At 47.3% G+C, this 20,238-nt stretch overlaps 1 protein-coding gene across 1 annotated transcript in view; it reads left to right on the top strand.

Annotated features, from left to right (window-relative positions):
* USP1 (ubiquitin specific peptidase 1) overlaps positions 1 to 20,238 on the top strand; it is a 219,495-nt gene that overhangs the window by 165,354 nt on the left and 33,903 nt on the right. The window contains exon 7 of the mRNA XM_069642031.1: positions 18,574 to 18,775. Coding sequence (XP_069498132.1) covers positions 18,574 to 18,775 — 202 coding nt within the window. The remainder of the gene's footprint in view (positions 1 to 18,573; positions 18,776 to 20,238) is intronic.

The following is a 20,238-nucleotide window of genomic DNA, read 5'->3' as shown; positions in this document are numbered from 1 at the left end:
TACCTTCCAGCTCACGCCCTTTACATTCACAACCTCATCACAAACGGAAACTTGGATCTCTTGTTCATCAGTCCTGGCTCCATGAAGCTTCAGGGCCGTCCCTAGCCTTAGCCCTCCCACAAGGCTACACCATCCTTAGGCAAGACCGCCCCCTTCTTTTTTTAAAAAGATTTTATTTTTCACTTGTGCTCGCAAATTCTCGAGAGCGCCCCATTCTTAAGGGTGGTGGGGTAGCCCTTATCGCCAAAGATTCCATTGATGTCCGAAAGGTCCAAGGCAAACTTGGATTCAACAGTGACTATCTGGTCGTGAAAGACTCCCCTTCACCCAATTGCACCATTATACTCCACTGGCCTTCATTGGATGTTACATGCCATCTCGGGTAACATTAAGAAATCGACCAAATCTATCGTCCTAGGTGACCTGAATTTAGGACTGAATGATCCCCCTGACTAACAGGCAGCCACCATAATAATGCCCTGTCCACTCTAGCCTTTAGGCAGGCAGTCATGAAGCCAACTGACATAAAAGGTTGCACCCTGGATTGGATTGCCCATCACAATCCCTCAATCACCTCATCACCCCTATTCCTTGGTCGGGTCATCACGCCATCCAGTCTGAACTCAAACCGACTAAAGGGCCCATGGCCCGCTCCCTGTAGCCCATGTGAGAAGCTCCTGCCTTCTCACGAAGGAGAGACTTCTACCTCACCTACTTGTGCCAGCTCTTCAACCACTGTTCTCCACAAACCCAGATACTCTGGCCACTAACTACATCAACGCTATATCCCACGCAGTTGATGCCATAGCCCTGCTCACCCTCAAAGGCTAAACGTTCTAAACACACAAACTCCTCTAACTACGAGCCAAGAAAATAACTGCACTTTCATCTTGGCTAACCAAACCTAATGACGCCACCAGACTAACATTCAAAACCGTATCTAAAGAATAAAAAAATGCCATTATTGGAGCAAAATCTGACTCGACATTAGGATCTCTAATGCCAAATCGGGTTCTACGGAGATTTGCCATCTTTAGAGAACTTTAGTCACAAGCTCCCGCCACACCTACCCTCTTGAAAGATGAGGAATGTTGCAATAATGTCCAAGAAGCCATGTTGGACAAGCCTAACTCGCTGCAAAACAATCATTGAGCACCAGCAAGCCTTGTGAAAACTTATCTCAACTATCCTGCAGAAACCCCCTTCCAAGATTCCCCTCTTCTATTTTAAGGAAATGAGCGAGCTAGAAGTGAGAGCACTCATCAAATCTATCAAACCCTCCAATTGTAGATTAGACTCATGCCCAGCTTATTGAAGAGTGTGCAACCACCCTGACACCATTCATCACAGCCTTCATCAATGCCTCTTTTTCATCTGGCCAGGTCCCGGCCTGCCTTAAAGAAGTTCGGGCCCGACCCCTCTTAAAGAAACCGACACTCGACCCAAACACCCCAGATTACCGGCCCATCACGACGGTTCCCTTTTTACTTGACAAGGCAAAGCAGCTTACCGGCAGGTTCACAATTTCCTAGAGTCCAAACAACCTGCTAGGTCTCGGGCATTCTGGCTTCAGGCCCGGCCATGGGACTGAAACCACACTACTAAAAAAAAAAAAAAAAAAAAAAGGTTTTTAAAAAAATCAGATTGACCTCACGGCACAGGAAAACCAGCTATCCTGCTCATAGACTAGTCAGCAGCTTTTGACCTGGTGAACAATGATACTCTGCCACCACCTCTCATCTGCTGCCAACCCCTCAGCAACAGTCTGGAGATCACTTAATTTCTCCAAGAGAGTGATGAGTGTTTTCAGAGAGCCTGTGCTAACCCTAATTTCTTTAAGTGTGGGGTACCTGAAGGATCCTGAATCGTTCCCACTCTATACAACCGAATGAGGCCCCTCTCTTAGCTTTCTGGACGCGCGTGGCATCACATATACAAACTATGCTGATAACACACAGATCCTCATACCCCTCACGGGTACCTACAAACCTGACCGCAAAACTCTTAACTCAATCTATGCAGAAATCCAAACGTGGATGGTGGAAAATTGGCTTTGCCTCAATGGAGAAAAAAAAACTGAGATTCTACTCTTAGACACACCAGGAACCCTCACTTGACTCAAAATACAACTCATTTTCAGTTGACAACACGCCTATCAGTTGCACTTGCAGTGAAAACCCTGGGGGGTATTTTTGACTGAAACCTCTCTATGAACAGACAGGTTAACGCCATCATCTGCAGCGGCCTACCATTCTAAACTGATCACGGCAGCCAGACCATTCCTAACAAAACAGAACTGCATTACCATAACCAGAGCAATGCACTCTTGGCTGGTACCTCTTCCAGAAACATTCGGAAACTCCAGAGAGTACAAAACAATGCACTAAGAGCAGCCACAGGCATCGCCAAACGTGACCATATATCAGCTACCAGAAAACATGTCCACGAATGTACTATGTTCAAAATCCTAGCACTTACCCACAAATGTCTGCATGACACCAGTCCCCTATATCTCTGAGGATTGCCAAACTCTTTGGGAACACCTACCAGAATGGCCTACTTAAACAGGATCACCATCCCCAAAACCCTCAGCAAGAGGAGCCAGCTTTCCCGTCATTGCCGCTTCCAACTGGAACCTGCTCCCTCCACACATAATAACATTGACTCTTAAACAGCATTTAGAAAAGCTGTCAAAACACTTCGGTTTGTGTAACTGCTGTATTTGTTGTATTTACTTGCCTGATTCTTTGCAAAGCTAGGCCTCTTCTCATTGTAACCACGAGCTAAGCCTAAAAATTCTGTAAACGTGCACAAATTCTGTAAACATTCAATAAAAATCGGTAACTAAGTCATATTCTGGGGGCGTGGCTTGGGCAGCCATGGAGTAGGACGTGCTTCCCGTGTAGCTCCGGAGGATCCGACAGATGATCGTAAAAACTACCTTTGAAAGTGCACCATTGGTTCCAGAATTGATCTCACACGCATGGGAATGTATGCTTTGCTCATTGTATAAACATCGAGAGAATAGTAAGCGGGAGTCTGGAGGAATTGCTCGACGAACGACGGCGGCTGTTCGGTCCATTGTCACACAAGATGGCCGACAACAAAGGAAACAAAACTAGGGTACCTGAAGACGAAGAATAGAGGCGGCGGCCATGGGGGAAGAACGACAATGGCGAGGTGAAGATGGAACAAAACCCCGGACGGTAGGGGCCCGAGGGCAGCAGAGGTGTGAAAATGCAGGCCGCACCACGACCAGCACGAGAAGCGCTCGCTCGGCATTGAACTAATAGCTGTGAGAGGAGGTGGAGGTTGCGACTGCCTGGAGACCACTGCGACAGTCGGTAAAGAGTGGAAATTACAGTTGGGGAGACACTCGGTCGCTGAATCGTAATAAGGAGACCCAACGAAAGCCGGAAAATGACGGCGCGAGGGGCCGTGGGTAAGAATAAGGACGAACAACCCACGATGGATATTTTTGTGGAAACACAAGTCTCCTGGAGCCAATCGCAACCAAAGGCCCGATGGCACAGGCTGAGGGCGCCACAGCGGCTGATAATCAGATTTGAGAAGCCATTACGGAGCTTAAGGAATCTTGGAGGGGTTGCGATGTTGGACCTACGCACTTCCCTGGAGGCTAAAATTGAAGCAGTGGGCATCGAAGTCTCTCTGCTGGACAAGATGTCAGGGGACTGGCGGAACGCACAAGCAGCCTGGAGGGCGCGGTGAAATCTAACACGGACACCAGCACCAACAATACAAAGGAGATCCATGTCCTTAAGCAACAGGTGGCCAACTTGGAGTCTCGAGCAGAAGGGAGAGCGAGGAGAAACAATATTTGCGTGGTGGGTTTGCCGGAAGGTGAGGAGGGCCAGGACCCGACCGATTACATTGAGAACTTACTCCTACAAGGAATTGGGGCCGGTACACACTCGCAAGGATTTGTGGTGGAGCGTGCACATAGAGCCCTCATGCGGAAGCCGAAACCAGGGGCCTTTCCACGAGCGATGATTGCCAAAATACTGAACTACAAAAACCGCGAAAAAATACTGGAGTATTTTCGGAAAGGCGGAACAATCGAGAGGGCCTCGAGCACTATCGTGGCATACCCGGATTACACTATGCTGGTCCAAAGGCAGCGGTACAGCTATGTAACTATCAAACGGAGGCTGCGGGCGGCTGGGATAAAATATATGCTGCTGCACCTTGCGAAATTGAAGGTCGTGCATAAGAGCAAAATGCATTTTTTTGACACTCCGGAAGAAGCAACAACATGGTTGGATCTGCAGGGCTGCCCGGATCAAGACACGGAAGAGACACAAAATGGACGTGAAAAGTGACCCAGATACGGTGCGCATACTGCTATGGCGGCGAGCGAACATCCCAAGGGCGCCTAGGCGAAGGCTGAGAACGATGGGCCTGGCTGTAGGAGGCTGATATTCGATAACATATTGCTGATTGTGAGAGACTTGATGGACTGGAATATAGTGGCGGTTACATGCATTCAAACTGTATAGCAATGTGTAGTTCTTCGATGTGCTATTGGAGCGGCAGGGCGGAAGTACCCTACCCCCCCGAATTGGAGTTGTAGTAGGTTGGCCACTAGGGGGGCCTCACCCTGCGGAGCTTCGAGTACAGGCGAAAGCCGGAAAGAGCTAGATGCGGGGGAGCCTGAGATCCAGGGATGGAGCTGGGCAACAGTTGGGGGGGGGGGGGGGGGGATCGAGGGGAGAGTGTTTGGGAAGGGATGGGAGGCGGGGGGGAGAGGGAGTGGGAAGTTTGGTGTTTTTTTGGTTAAAGGGGTTTTAGAAGGGGATGCGACCCTATATAGATTGGAATGGAACCCAAAGGTACACTGCACCTGGGGGGGAGGGAATGGGATCATACCAGGCCATGGGGGACCTTAAAATACTCACATGGAATGTGCGGGGGCTTAATAGCTACTTAAAAAGGAACATGGTGATGCTGTATCTGCGCACGCAGAAAATAGATATTGCATTGCTACAGGAAACCCACCTTACACGTGAGAGGATGGACACGATTGCGGGAAAGTGGAAGGCGGTGTTGGTGGGCTCTTCGTACTCGGCCTACGCAAGAGGAGTACTTATATGGGTCGCGCCACATGTCCTGTTTCAGCGGTTCCAAGTTGTGGCTGAGACCGACGGGAGGATGGTTATGCTGAGGGGATTGATAGAGAACAGGGAAGTATTGTTAACACGTACGCCCCGAACCAGAACACAGCGGCGTACATTAGGACACTGAGTGCGAACCTGAGCATGTGTGTGGGAAGCGCAGTGATCTGGGGAGGGGACTTCAACTGCGTATTGAACCAGAGGGTGGATAGATAGGACGGGAAATTGGATAAACCGGCCCCTGCAGCCAGGGCGCTACAGACACTGCTTGATGACTTTGGGTTGGAAGATGCATGGAGAGTGTGGCACCCCGGGGAAAGGCAATATTCGCATTATTCTGCCCCACAGCAGTTATCAAGGCTGGACTATGTCTTCGCATCACCTGAAATGATAGCAGAGATTGCACACATAGAGTACAGGGCACTCGCCCCTGGTTCTTGCATGGCAATACTGCCCTCCCCTCCCCCGAGGGCGAGGATCCCGTCATGGCGCCTACGAGTGGAGGTGTTGAGAGTCCCCTTCTTTAGAGAGGATTTGCGGGAAACCAACACTGGGAGTGTGGACTCGGCAGGGACACTATGGGAGGCCTTTAAAGTTGTCAGAGGGGCGGCCATGGCGAAATCCAAGAAGGGCCTACGGGGGGGGGGGGGGGGGGTTTCGGCTGAACTGAGGGAGACGGAAGCAAAATTGGAAGAGGCCTTAAAAGCCAGTGACGATACAGCGGAGAAACTAGATTTGATACTTAAGCTGCAGCAAAAATGTGCGGATTACTGGGAGAGGTTGTGTAACCTTAATTATAAAAGGTACAGAGGGAGACAGCATGCGGGAGGTGATAAACCGGGGAGACTTTTGGCGTGGTTATATAAGAGGGAGACCCCCCCAGAGCCACAATAAGAACTATAGAGAGGGAAGATGGTAGCGTAGAGGACACCCAGGAGGGAGTTAATCGAGCGTTTGTGGATTATTATGAAGTGTTATACGGGGAAGATGGGGAAAGTAGCCGTTTACTGATAGAAGAAACGCTTGATGATATGGGGCTGCCCAAGATAAGCGAGGAAGAAAGAGGAACTGGACTCCCCGATTACCCTGCAAGAACTGGGGGAGGTGGTGAGGCAGTTGCCTACTAGTAAAGCCCCGGGGACAGATGGGCTCTTAAGCGAATTTTACAAGGTATATATTGAAGAGGTGCTCCCCCTCCCGCTGCTAGAAATGATAAACGAGGCGTTCGAGACGGGCCGCTTACCGGAATCACAGAGAGGCTGTCATAGTACCTCTCCCTAAACCAAATAAACATGGCCGTAGCTGTGGTTCCTTCAGACCTGTGTCAATGCTGAATCAAGACAGCAAGATATTAACTGAAGTCTTGGCGAATAGACTGAAAAGGGTCATTGGTAACCTAATACATCCGGATCAAACGGGCTATGTCCCCCATAGAAACATCACCAATAATCATAGGCGACTCCAGAGGATCATTGAGTTTGGCAGTGGAAGTGAGGAGGAAATGGCAATCGTGTCCTTGGATGTGATCAAGGCCTTTGACTCCGTCAAGTGGCCGTGGTTGCTGGCGGCCCTGAAACACTATGCGTAAGGGCCTGGCTATGTAAGGTGGGTGAAGATTTTGTATAGTGAACCGCTGGCCAGAGTAAAGACAGGGTCTGTGATATCAGAGAGGTGGCAGCTTAGTAGGGGTACTAGACAAGGATGCCCGTGGTCTCCTATTCTCTACATACTGGCCCTGGAGCCTCTCGCGATCTATCTGAGGCAACAATATGACACCATAGGCATCGAGGTGAGTGGGGAGCGGCATTTGATCTCCCTATATGCGGACGACATGCTGTTGTATGTGCGGTTTCCAGAGGAGAACCTCCAGTACATTTTGGAAGTGCTTGGGAGATACGCTGTGCTATCAGGCATAGCGGTGAACCCCCAGAAGTCTAGCCTGTTCCCGTTGGGGGCGGGGGGGGGTATATATGGGTTCCAGCGGAGAGGTTACCGGTTTTACGGCTACCATGGGCGGTTAGAACTTTTCGGTACCTTGGGATAGATATATATCACACCGTGGGGGAGGAGCATAGGTGTAATACAGAGGTAGCAATCCAAAAAATTGAGAAATGCATGCGGTTTTGGGCGAAGCTGCCTTTGGCGATGATGGGGCGGGGAGCGATGCAAAAGATGCTGGTCCTGCTGAGGCTCCTACATTACTTCTGGAATATACCGTACCTGATTCCTAAGGGTTTCTTTACCAAACTGAATAGCATGTGTAGGGACTTTTTGTGGCATGGCACGCGAAATAGTGGCGTTATGGAGGCTTCAGAACTTCCATGACAATGGGGGAATAAAGCTACCCAACTACGAGGCGTACTATGTGGCGAGCCAGTTGCAGTATGTTGCCAAATGGCTATCTGATGAAGAGACCTCTGAACTTAGGCTGTTTGGGCGTGATTGTGCACCTTTTTATTTGAAAGAAGTTGTGGGCACCCAGGGCGGAAATGGTGGGGCGCCCTAAAATGTTGCTACTAGGGTGGAAGGTGTGGCGCAGGGCATGTCAAATGATGGGGGACCCGTCCACATGCTCACCGCAGATGCCATTGGTTGTTTTGACAGGGGCAGACGCTCAGCTGCGACTGATACTCCGGACCCTCTGGGAGCCGGCTGGGGTGGCAGCGAAGGGGGGATATTTGGCAGGGGGGCCTCTTGTGTCACTTTTGAGGGGCTGCGGGAAGAAGCTGGGTTGCACGAAGGCCAGTACATTACGTATCACAGAATGGTACAGAGGATTAAGAGAACATGGCCCGAAACAACTGTGCTGGAGGAAGAATTGGACGCTATCATAGACGTGATATGATATAGCTGAGGGGGGCCATGATATTTCCAGGCTGTATGAGATGTTGATGTCTAAAGTGGGGAAGGAGGTCACGCAGCTGAGAATGGACTGGGAAACGGAGGTCGTGGCCCAAATGGGAGATGGGATGTGGGAACGGGTGCAAAGGTATCATAAGAAGGGGTCTAGAAACGCGAGGCTGAAACAGATACAGCTGTACATAAGACACAGGGCTTATATGACGCCTTGGAGGATATCGAGATTCGAGAATGTAGGTCGGCAAGCATGCCCCAAGTGTGACGAAGAGAACGCGGGCATTGGTGCATGTGTTTTGGTCATGCCCGATCATAGAGAGGTTCTGGGGGGGAGTAAAAGAGAAACTAGAAGGAAGAGAGGTCAAGATAGTAGTGGATACGGTGTGGGCCTGTCTGCTGGGGGGGGTTCCCCAGACTACAGAAACTCAGGCATGTAAGCAAACTAAGGGACCTGGTTTATGTGCTTGCTAAAAGGATTGCCATGGGATGGAAGTCATGCAATGTGCCGAGGATAGAAGTGTGGTGGAAAGATTTGCAAAAATGGGCAGAAGCCGAAACCATGGCATGGCAAGAAGCGTGTAGCAACGGGGGTGGAGGAGAGTCCCTGATGGCCTGGAAATCTCTGATAGCTGGACTGTTTGGGTCATTAGATGACCCGACTGAGCCTGTGAAGGAGGAAACCGAACCACAGGGTGTGGAAACTGAAGGTTCAATGCAATAGACTCGCAAGGGGGGTGGGGTAGAGGGGTTAGTGGTTAGGAATTGATAAAAAAAAAGTAATGAAACTGTTGGAACATGCACTGTTTGTTTGGTTTTTTTGGTTTGTTTGTAAAATTTAATAAAAACTTTAAAAAAAAACTAAATCATATTCTTGCAACAGCGACTCGATGCCCCAGGGCTGAAGAGCGCTTTACAAACTCAAATCAATAAAAAAGTAAAGGTCTTGCGCAATGTTTTGGAAGTCTTTGTAGAAAAGAAGAAATCAAAGCAGGGCCACAAACTGATTAGGCTTGTAAAGTAGCTGTTTGCAACTCTACAGGGCAACCCAGACAAGTCTCAGCAAAGAATAAGTAAGGTTATAACAAGAGGTAAGTTCTCTTAGACTGTACAGTACCTTTGTTTTATTATTTGTAATGCGCGAACATACCCTAAGGTAACAGGGCGCAGCAGTTACATGTATATGCGAAGCTTAGTTACAACAACAAATATATACATACACGCAGTAATAGTAATACCAGGATTATATACAGATACACGTAGGTACAGTATATGCGAATGGCAGGACTGAGTGACTTGACTGACTCCTGGATGTGTTTGAAGGCCTACGTTTTCACCCATAAGACAACCTTCGATCGGAGGTTTTGATAGGGCAAGTCCCTTCTGAGGGTTGGTGGTAAGGAATTCCACAGTTTAGCTGCTTTCACTGGGAAGCGGTTTCCCCCTAAGGTGGAACGTTTAAAGTTGGGGACAGAAAGACAGTCTTTGTAGACTGTTCTTGTGGGTCTCAGGGAGGTCTGTCTGTGAACTCTCTCGATCAAATAGATCGGGCAGCGTTATTGAGTGATTTGTCAGTAAGTGAAGCAGTTTTTAGGAGAATTTTGTCTTTGAAAGAGCCAATTATTCTGTTGGCTGTGAGAAGTGATCTCTTCTGGAGATGCCCAATGCCGCTCTAAGAGCGTTATTCTGAAGAGTGTAATTTGCTAGTGGTTGCTTTGGAGGACCCAAGGTAAAGAGCATTGCAATAGTCCAGGCGGGACAATATGAGGGCTCTAGCGAGGGTCAAGCAACTAGTGTTGGACAGCAAGGGTTTGGCTGCTCGGATCAGTTTGCACGTGGAAGCCGTGTAAGAAGCCAGGAGTTCTCCTGTCTGTTGAAAGAGAAGTTTGAGTCCAAATAAAAGCCTAGCGTTTTAACCTCTTGTCCTACTTTGATGCTATTGCCATTAATTATGGAAGAAGAATAGACCGGGCCTAATTTCTTTAAACTTGAAGTAGTACCTAGGATGATAAATTCAGTTTTATCATTCAGGCATAGTTCATGTGTGGCCATCCATGCCTGGATGATTTACACTCTATTCACCAAGGCCACTTTGGTTAGAAGAAAAGGGCTTTGGATGGCTTCTGTTCTTGTGCAGCCCTGCAGATCCCGTGATCCTGGGCCTCCGTCGTGGGGACGAGAGGGAGGATGTCTAGAGGACTCCTGCAATGGGATGATCGGTGACAGAAAAGGACCAACTTCTATTCAGTGGCACTTCGCGTTTTCAGCTCCTCGCATCTAAGCAGATAGCAACACCGCAGACTCTTGTCTGTCGAGTTGGGCTTTCCTTGCATCTGGGGTCCAGCACTATGTTGTGGCTCAGGCTCGGTCAGTCTTGCTTCCTCGGAGTCCGGAGTATAATCCTGGAGCTCTTGGCCAACTTAAAAGATGCACAATACAAATATACAAGAAAAATATACAAGAAATATACAATAAAAGGTCAATGAATGGAGCGCATTAGGATCTATACATCAGAATCGGAGTGGGAGAGTTTAAGCAATCAGACGCCTATATTGCTCGTAGAGTCAGGCTTTGATTTTATTCCTAAATGTGATAACACGGTTCTCCCCTAATGGAGCGGGGGGGCATTCCATTTTCTGGCTGCTAGGACAGGGAAGCTGGCTACACCTGCACGTTGTTTCCTGAATCTGGGTATATGGACATAGTGCCTCATAGTGGATCTAATGGGTCTTGATGTGTGGCGAGGGATAGTATTGGACAGGCAGATGGGGGCTCGGTTAGAAAGGCACTTATGGGTCAGAGACAGGTTTGTATGCCATTCTTTGGCTGATGTTGAGCCATTTTAGCGAGTGTCTAGTTTCCGAGATATGGTGGTATTGGGAATATTTAGGGCTGCTCGAATGGCTTTATTTTGCTGGACCTGCATTTTGTTATGTTGAGATGTGCCGAGATAAAGTGCATTGCAATAATCTAACTTGGAGAGGACTAGGGCTCTAGATAGTGTAATGCAATTGGCTGGAGAGAGGTACAGTCGGCAAGCTGTAATAAGCTTACATTTGTAGGCGGATGATGAGGCAAGGCGTTAGTTTCTGGTTAGTGTTAATGCCGAATCTCTATAAATCCCTAGTGTTTTCACCACCATGGCGACTTTAAGTTGCCATCAATGTTGAAGGAAGAGAATGAAGCATTTAGGTTATTCAGGTTGGCCAGTGAGCCCAAAAGGAGCAACTCTGTCTTGTCATTAAGACTGAGTCTGTGCTTCGCCATCCAGGCTTGTATGATGATGTAAATGTTGAGTCCCACTGTCTACAATGTAGTCGCCGGAAATGGGGATGAGTATCTGTGTTATCAGCGTAATTAGTGTAGATGACACCCAGATAATCAAGCTCTTCAAAAAAGGGCTTGGTGAATACATTGGAGAGTGGGGGACACGCAAGAGCCCTGAGGCACCCCGCAAGTGAGGGGGTTGGTGAAGCAGTTTCATGAGGGGGTTGGTGAAGCAGACGGTGCAAAGGCCCTCATAGATCTGTTAAGGAAGGACTTCATCCAAGCATTGGCTTGGTCTGAAAAGTTTGCAACAGAGGACAAATGTTTGCATAAGATTTTATGGTCTACCATATCAAAAGCTGCTGATGGGTAGAGTAAGAGGAGCAGAGCTGATTTGGCTTTGTCTTTCAGTGTCTGGATTTGGGTCTTAAGGTCGATGAGGGCAGTTTCAGTTCCATGTCTTGGTCTGAAGCCGGATTGTCTCAGACCTAGAAGATTGTTAGTTTCCAAGTATTGTAGTTCCTGCAGATAAGCCGTGCATATTTTTAGAAGAAATGGGACCGTCATAATGGGTCTATAGTTAGCCGGGATGTTTGGGTCGAGGGAAGGTTTATTTTTTTTTTTTAGCAGCGGGTGAACCCACGCATTTTTCAGGTTGTTGGGTACTGTGCTAGATGTGAATGGGGCGTTGATAACAGATGTAACGAGGTGGGCTAATTCCTTGGCAGCTTCCTTGACAAGGGGGCAGGGCATGCATCACCTTGACAGTTAGAAGTTTTAAGTTTCTGAATTATGGTTTCAACCTCTTTGATGGAGAATGGAGCGAATTGGGGTTGTGTACCCTTAGTCGATGATTGTGAATTCGGCGTGGAGTCACTGTTAGAGATGAGGGATTTCTTCATTACTATTTTATTTTGTTGCATGGAGATTTTATCTTGGAGTGCGTTTTGTATATTAGTACACCATTGTGTGTCTTTAATGCATGTGTCTGGAGGCAGAGTAGGTGATTCTAGCTCCTTCAGTATATTGAAAAGTTCCTTGGTGTTAAACTGCTTTGGAAATAGTCATTGTTGTCTTTCTTGACTTGGATTATGACTATTTTGTATTTAAAGGAGACTGCAGCAAAGTTGGCTTTGTTTACTGCAGTGGGCATGTTTCTCCATAGTGACTCAGACGTTCTTTTGATTTTCCTGAGGGACTTAAGATGGGGAGTGTACCAGGAATTGAGGTGGGTACGTGGTTTGGATTTGCGTAGTTTCATGGGCTTTAGTGTGTTAATCGCTTTGACAATAGTGTGATTGTATAAGTCGACTAGTACTGTAGGGTCTGAAGAGGTTGTAGTGGGGTTAGTGATTGGCTGCAGTAGTAGGATGAGTTTGTCAAGGGTCAGATTGTGTTTGTTCCTTGTAATCTTGGCTGGTGCTTGAGTGGTTTGTGGAGTAGAGAAAGTTTCGTTAAAGTTGAACGGGATGAGATGATGATCGGTCCAAGCGCAAGGGGGGTTGGAGAGGGACTCGATATTGCAATTAAGGTCAGCTATCCAATTGAGGATTCAGCCTTTATTGTGAGTAGGAGTCGAGATACGGTTGGAAAAGCCTAATTCGGACAGTGTCATCCTGAGGGCCGGCTTTCTGATCATTGGGGTCATGTAGACCTAGATTGAGATCGCCCAGGATGATGATTTGTGATTTATTCTTAGTATTAGATAATAGGTGTGAAATTTCATTTTCAAATGAGGTGGTTGGACCTGGTGGACGATAAACGAGATGCAGAGTAATGGTGGTGGGCGATGTGGATAGTTTGACAGTTCAGCTGAAGGCATGGGAAGATTAGTAATTTTTCTCAAGCCTGTTGATGTTTTATGTATGAAAGCCAAGCTTCCTCCTTTAGAGATGCTGGCATTCCTATCTTCGCGTATAATTGAGTAATTCTCAGGAATGGCGAGAGCAAGTGAGGGGCCTGAGGCTGCGTGCAACCAGGTTTCCATGATTGCAATGAAGTCAGTCGTGTGAGGTTATATTTGCAATATCTAAAGCATGTACCTGAAGGGATCTGGCATTGATAAGGGCAGCGTTTATGGGTGGTAAGGTGTTGAGTGGATCGGTGGGTAATGCCAGGCTGGTTTTTGAGGCATGTGAGGCTGCTGGAGTGACTGAGGTGCTTTCTATGATGGTGTTTTGGAAGTTTAGTTTATGCTGATGACGTGTAAATCTTGAACTAAGTCTATAGTTTCTATAGATTGTGGAGCAGGGCTGGGTAGATGATGCAGTTAGTATGCTTACTTGGTATGGTGTATCATTAGTGGTAACAGGGTGGCAGGTGGAGTGTAAGGTTGTTGTGTTGGGATGAAGGGCTTTCGGTGGATGCAGATCTTTAGGTATGGTGTCAGGACCCAATGGCCTTGTCTTGAGGGGCGGAGTAAATTCATCGTCCAGAAGCTACATGGTGATACGTTAGGTGATGTCAGCCGGACGGTGGGCGTCATGTGGTCAATAAAGGAATGCATGTATCTCGCAGGATGGCAGAATTGGATGAATACTGATACTGGTATGGAGCAGTAAATCGGACAGCTAAGTAGGTTTATTATAGTTGGTGTTCTTTCATGGCTAGGCTAGCTATTCGTTGACCGTGATTTAGAGCAGCACAGAGGTAGCATTATGCAGGTAAGTCACGTTGAAGTGGAGTCCATTTGGTCCCACCAACTCAAGGGGACAAGTCATCCTTACAGGGCTTCTCTATTCGAAATGAGTTTCAGCACAGCAGCAGGGCTTCACCGGGCAAACCAACGGTCCAGGAGTTGCAGCAGGCGTCCAGTTCTTCTTTGGATTCCTTCGTCCAGTGGTCGACTCTGCCTTCCAAGCCAAAAAGCCTTGCCTTTTTATGAAGGTTTCTACCATTCATTCCAGCCTAGCTGTCAGTCACCCAGCAGGGTAGCTGTCCTTGCCGGACAGCAGTGCATTCCTGTCTCGTAGGAGACTAACCACAGGGAGTTTCGGGCACCTTCCTCGCTTCCTGCCCCCACCAGACACCCTGGAGCCAGAGGCGGGCTTCAAACGTGAATCCCAATCCCGCCAAAGACGAAACTAACAAAGGGACCAAACCTTGAGATTTACTCTGCGGGCCAAACCAGAAGGACCTTTCCAAAAGGAAATGGTGAAAAAAGACTGGGGCCAACTGCAGCTGCGACTGCAGCCCTCCCTCGGTAAATGCACACCACATTAATTAAAAGTAAACCACTGCCATCAGCCATTCATAGAGGAAAGGGTAACGTAACACGTTTACATGAGAAGCTACAGAAAAGGGATACTAAGTAATGCCCCCCCCCCCCTGGCCACCAGCACCCGATTGTAAGATAGTTTGTGGTGGGTCTAGAAAGTAACAATGTAAGTAAAGTCAATTTCACTTTACTGCTCTTGGAAACAGTAGTTTATTCAAGAGTAGGTAGTTAAACCTTGGGGAAATCTGAAAGACTTCCCTGTGTCACTGCACTGAGGGTGCTGTGTGACACAAAGTAAAAGATGCATATGGAGTTTCAGACTCCACAACTAAGAGTTCAAGTCACATTAAAAATACGAGTGTGGAAAAAAGGGTCTCTCCAGGTTAAAAAAATCAAAGTCCTAGAGTCCAGCAAAAGAGCTGGGGGTCTCTAAGGTAGAGAGGAATTAGCACATGTCTGAGAATTCTCCCTAACACCAACTAAGGGCTTCATAAAAACATATCTCAATTCCCCTGTCTGTGTATAAAACAGTCACTCCCACCTTTTGTTTGCCATTTTGATGCTCTACACCTAGATCCGGGGATCGGCCCAGGCCTTCGGTATCAATCCTCCCTCAATCATGCACTCTCCTTCAACCTGCGGGCAGGACTTTCATCAGGGGGGAGCCTGACTGTCTCGGCTCAAACATGATTCTCCGATCTCCACAGGACGCTCCGTAGTCCTCAGGCTTGTGACTGGGAACATTGATCACCTTAGCGACTGGACTTTAACCCTCAACTGATACATATGTATGCGTGGTCCTTGAAAGTCCCATGGCTAGTGGAACAGATGTCCCCAGGAAGTACTGCGTCCAATAACTGAAATAGTCAGTAAATGGCAAAGGGTCGTTTTATTAATCCATTTGAAACAGATGGCAAAAAGCACACCAGTCTCTGAGCTCTCTGGGTTCTACAAAGCGAAGTAGTTTATAAGACAAAAATACGTCACCATTGACTTTATACTGCAATCTTGGCTCCAAAACCTTACAGGGATTTGGGATTGGTTCGGGGAATGGTCTATATATGGCATGAGTAGGAGCATGTTTCTTCATTGGTTAAGATTATCTGATGGCCCCACCCCTAAATTGATGAAGGTAAAAAAAGACATCTCATTGGCTACTGCAACAGTTACAAACCGCATTGTTTCGAGACTTGTGATTGGTTGTCATTGGTCTTGCTAACCTTGGATACTTAGCAGGTCATTAGCACATGAGCAAAAATGGTAAGAGGGAGACCAGAATGAGCTGCTTCTTCCAGTTAAATGGGACACATCCCTGATGTCCTAGCAAGCCTGGAACTTTAGCTTTGAACTTGGCCTTGTCTGGCACCTTTGTTCCGAGAACTTGAGGGGATGGAATGCATGGGCCTATATGATTTAGACAATGGTCTCCAATTAGTAGCCACATGTAAGGAGACGACATTTTGAATTATTCTGCTAGACTTTTATTAGGATTTTAGCCCATATTAATGCATGTCTTTACCCGCTCTAGTCCCTGGAGACTTGTTAGAGCTATACTTCATCCAGTATTAAGCCTTAATGGACACCTGGCTTTCAAAGGCTGGCTGTTTTGACCTAATCTAAGAATATACTTGGCGCTTGGCAATTGCTTTCTGTTCTCTTCGGAGCTATCCAAACCTCCCTTTTTGCAGTAACCTTGAAAGTGGCTGTGCAGTTACTGTTTGGCTTGGATGTGTCTTTTCGCTGATTTCAGGAACTCTGATCTCTCTGCAGCTTTGGGGTTTCCTATTCACTGTAACGTGGCTTTGCTGTCAATTTTCTCCAAAATGGCTACTTGGTACTGTTGCGTTTCTGCATTGACCAAGCTTTATATGTATTCTCGTGCGTCTTACATTTCAGCAGATACATTGATTATGATGTCAATAGTGTCTATTGGTGCAGGTAACATTCTTCATTTCCAAAAGCGTGTTTGCCCTAATGTCTGTCTGTGCGTGGTGAATGCAGATGCTTCATGTCGAGTGCGTCTACTGGTGCCAGTTTGGTAGTGATTTGCTATCTTATTCAGTTTCAGTATGTTAATTTCTTCCAGAGTTTTCAGATCCATCTCTTCTTCGAAGGATAAGGCCGGTATAGTTGTCGTAATGAGTTTTGGGTCTCTAGCACTTGCGGTATAGCGGCAGGGAAAGGGCGGATTCCATAAATGAAGGCTTCTATTGTTTCTATGATATGGAGGTGCTTACGCCATGAACGACTAATTTGCTTCTCGACAGAACACTCCAGCAACAATCAATCGTTTCAATTGGGGTTCTCAATCAATGAGAAATTAAGTCTCGTCCCCAGTCAAGCAAAACAATTACTGGTAGCACTAAAAACTCATGAAGGCTTAGTCTTTCCCTCCAACGAAAGAGTCCAGAACATGCTGTTCCAAATCTCCCATTATGTTGCTAGTCTTCAGATAACCCTGCACAATGAAATGCGCTTTCACGGGATGGCTTCTTTCTTGCATATACCTGCTGCCACACACACGTCTGCGCTCGAGTGGCTTGCGAAACAATGGTCTTGCGCAAAAAGACAGTGGCACGATCTAGTGGTCGTTTTGCAGGCCTGAAGTACAGGCTCTGCACTGGTGGTCCAGAGAAAATAGGTTAAAGCGGAAACCCTTTTACAACCCACTAGTGCAGGCCACTGTTGCAACAGACCTCTGGGTGGGGAGCAAGTTTCTAGCAGTCCTCAAAGCCCTACAAGCTTTCCAACATCATTTGGCAGGTCATACAGTTCTAGTCCTCGTCCTCAGACAGTACCACTGCCATGTTCTGTCTTAACAAGCCGGTCAGAACACACTCCTTTCGAAGTTAGTCCAAAAGATTTAGAATTGCGCTCCAACGCAGCAGTTTCCTACTTTCTCAACACGTTCTAGGGGAACACAATTCACTAGCAGACAATTTAAGCAGAAATCTGCAGCTTCCTGCAGAACATGAGTGAAAATTCACTTAACATTTCACACGATGTCTTTCCTCCAAAGGAGGCAACCAGACACTGTTTGCAAGTCGGCAAAAAATGCACCATGTGCCACAAACTTCTGTACCCTTCTTAATCGCTGTCCAACTTATTTAAAATAAGTTTTGCCTTCCAAAGGTACCTTTTTGCCCTTAAACCCCTTAAGAGCTAAGGGCTTCTATGTTTGTCCTGAATTTCCTTTAAGACATTATCGACTCCGCCCACTCCTAAAATAGAAAAAAAAAAGCTCCGTCTTTATCATACTGCCAGATCAGAGGATAATGTTCTTACAGAACGTATCGCCCGAAGTAACAACAAACAAGAGTATTCAAAGTTCTTGAGCCATCTAGGGTCCTCCATGAGAGCAGGAACTGAGGACTATATTATCTGCACAGAAAGCTTCCTGTCAAAACGTTGGTTCGTTGGTTACATGTCTTTATATTGCAATATTGTATATTGAATGCACATCTTATATTTTATATTATGAAAACTTGTATAGAGGGTGCACTTTTTGGGGGGTCCCCCAAAAACCGTTTCCGACTCCTAAAAGCCCACCCCAACTGTTTCCCAGAAATATTTAAACCTTTACTGCACCCCTAAATGCATTCACTATAAAGGTTTTCAATATAAAAAGGTGCTATAAACACTGTATGCCAAAATTTATTGCATTACTCCCAAGTTCATTACAATTCTAAAAACGAGTCATGACATTTAAGGGGCTCGTAACAATGTGATAGATGCTCTTTTGAAATTGAATGATTAGAAGTAATTGGATATTAGGAGATCATGTTGTGTAAATGAAATGAGATTGAAATGTCAATTGATTTGTTTTTTGGTGATATTATGGTTGATGTTTAGTATGCATAACATATAACTTAAGGTTAGGTGTCCAGCACTATTTCTGCACTGGAGAACTACAAAACATTTGTGAAGTCCTGTTGGAGTTGGAAGTCTTTTTGATTTTGTTTTTAGAATTGTAATACACTTTTAGTAAGAGGTTTGGACAGGAATCTTTGTGTAGTTAATATCTAAATTCTAAGTCACTGTTTTAATTTGATTAAACCATTAAGTAATTTGTAAATACATGTAATTTTTCTTTTTTTAATAAAGTTTCTCCAGATCCAAAAACTGAGATAAAGTGCTTAAAATGGGCAATTTCACAGTTTGCCTCTGTGGAGCGGATTGTGGGAGAGGACAAGTACTTCTGTGAAAATTGTCATCATTATACAGAAGCAGAGCGGAGTCTTCTATTCGACAAACTGCCCGAAGTAATAACAATTCATCTGAAGTGCTTTGCAGCCAGTGGATTAGAGTAAGTTCTTTTAAGTGTAGTATTGGTTATGTGAACAAATCTAGAACATTTCTGTAAAACGTCCATTAGTTGATTATGTATTGTGACTAGCATATTTCATTTATTCTTGGCCAAAACAAAAGCAACAGTTCTCCAGCATGGGGTCTGGCATGGATTCACATGCTCATGAATATTCCCCGTCGTCAGGCTGGGAATCCTCGGTAAAGAAAAAAACAGTATCAGTTTCGTTTCTGATCTGTCTTTCGTAGTAGTAACCAATCACTGGTCTCTGCGTCATACTGACCACAGCCAATGACTGCCCTCTAACTAAGCACTGCCTCTGGCAGCCATCTTCAGATTTTTACCGCACGTTCATGTGTTGGGATCCTCGTGCTATTGCTCTCGAGCGTTAGTGCTATTTTTTCACGTTTTTTGCTCAAAAACTTCGTTTTTTCGGTCAAAAGAGCCTCAAGCTCCACCGACTCTCCATCCGATCAACGGGGACCCGTGTCGGATTCGTCTGCGCCCCTCAAGGGTGAAGATTTCGTCGAGCTACGCTTTTGGAGGACTCCAGAAGCTTCTCAGGCCCGGACATGGCCCAGGAGAAGGGAAGCTTGACGCCCGGAAAGCTGTTCAGGGTCTGCCCTGGATGCCAGCTGCAGAACGTCTTTAAGGAGGACGAACACTCCTTTTGTCTCTACTGCTTACATGAGGACAAGACGCACGTGGAGAAGGACTGTGCGTTTTGCGGCAATATGTCGGAGCGGACCATGAAGGACCGCCATCAACGTCTCGCCAACTGGCTGGAAGGGAAGAGCCCGTCAGGCGAGGAGAAGAGGAAGAAATCCGAGCGGTCTTCTAAGACCATTGAGGACGCCCCGGCGACGGGGGTCCAACACAAGGCCAAGCACCGCGAGTCCGCTGGCACTGGGAGCGCCGAACGGTCTGGCTCTACGGGCGCCAGGCAGGGCGCACCCTCCCCGGCACCTTCAGCCACGAGCCAACGCTCTGGGTCGGGTAAGAGGAAGGGCGAGCACCCGGCAAAGCTCCTGGAGAGGCCCCGGTCGAGCTCGAAGGCCCCATCGGAGGGGGAGCGAGGCAGTGTCCCCCCTCCCCCCTCAAGGATAAGGCGGTGAGCGCACCTAAGGTGGTGAAGGCCTTAATCCATCCGGCCAAGCCCTCTATCGATACTGTCGCGGCGACCCTGGCTCAGCCTGTGGAGGCTACACCAGTGGTGGCGACCTCGGGGCTCAGAGTCTCCCTGCCACCTCGGAGGGAGTCCTCTTTTGTGCCCATCGATAGGACCCCCGTGAAATCCCCGGCGGGGAAGAAAAAGGGGGGGCAGGGCGTCGTCGTAGATTCGGCTTCAACCTTGGAGGAAGAGCTGATCGAGGTCTTAAGCCACGGCCTTGGCGTGGAAGAAGACCGGCCCGTCGGGATGGATCCCGACGCAGGTGACGACATCGTCGAGGGTGCCGACGGGG

This window comes from Ambystoma mexicanum, chromosome 1q (genome assembly GCF_040938575.1).
Source record: "Ambystoma mexicanum isolate Mex_15411 chromosome 1q, UKY_AmexF1_1, whole genome shotgun sequence".
NCBI lineage: Eukaryota > Metazoa > Chordata > Amphibia > Caudata > Ambystomatidae > Ambystoma > Ambystoma mexicanum.
The sequence above is the reverse complement of the archived record's forward strand: the minus strand, read 5'-3'. Positions and strand labels throughout refer to the sequence as shown.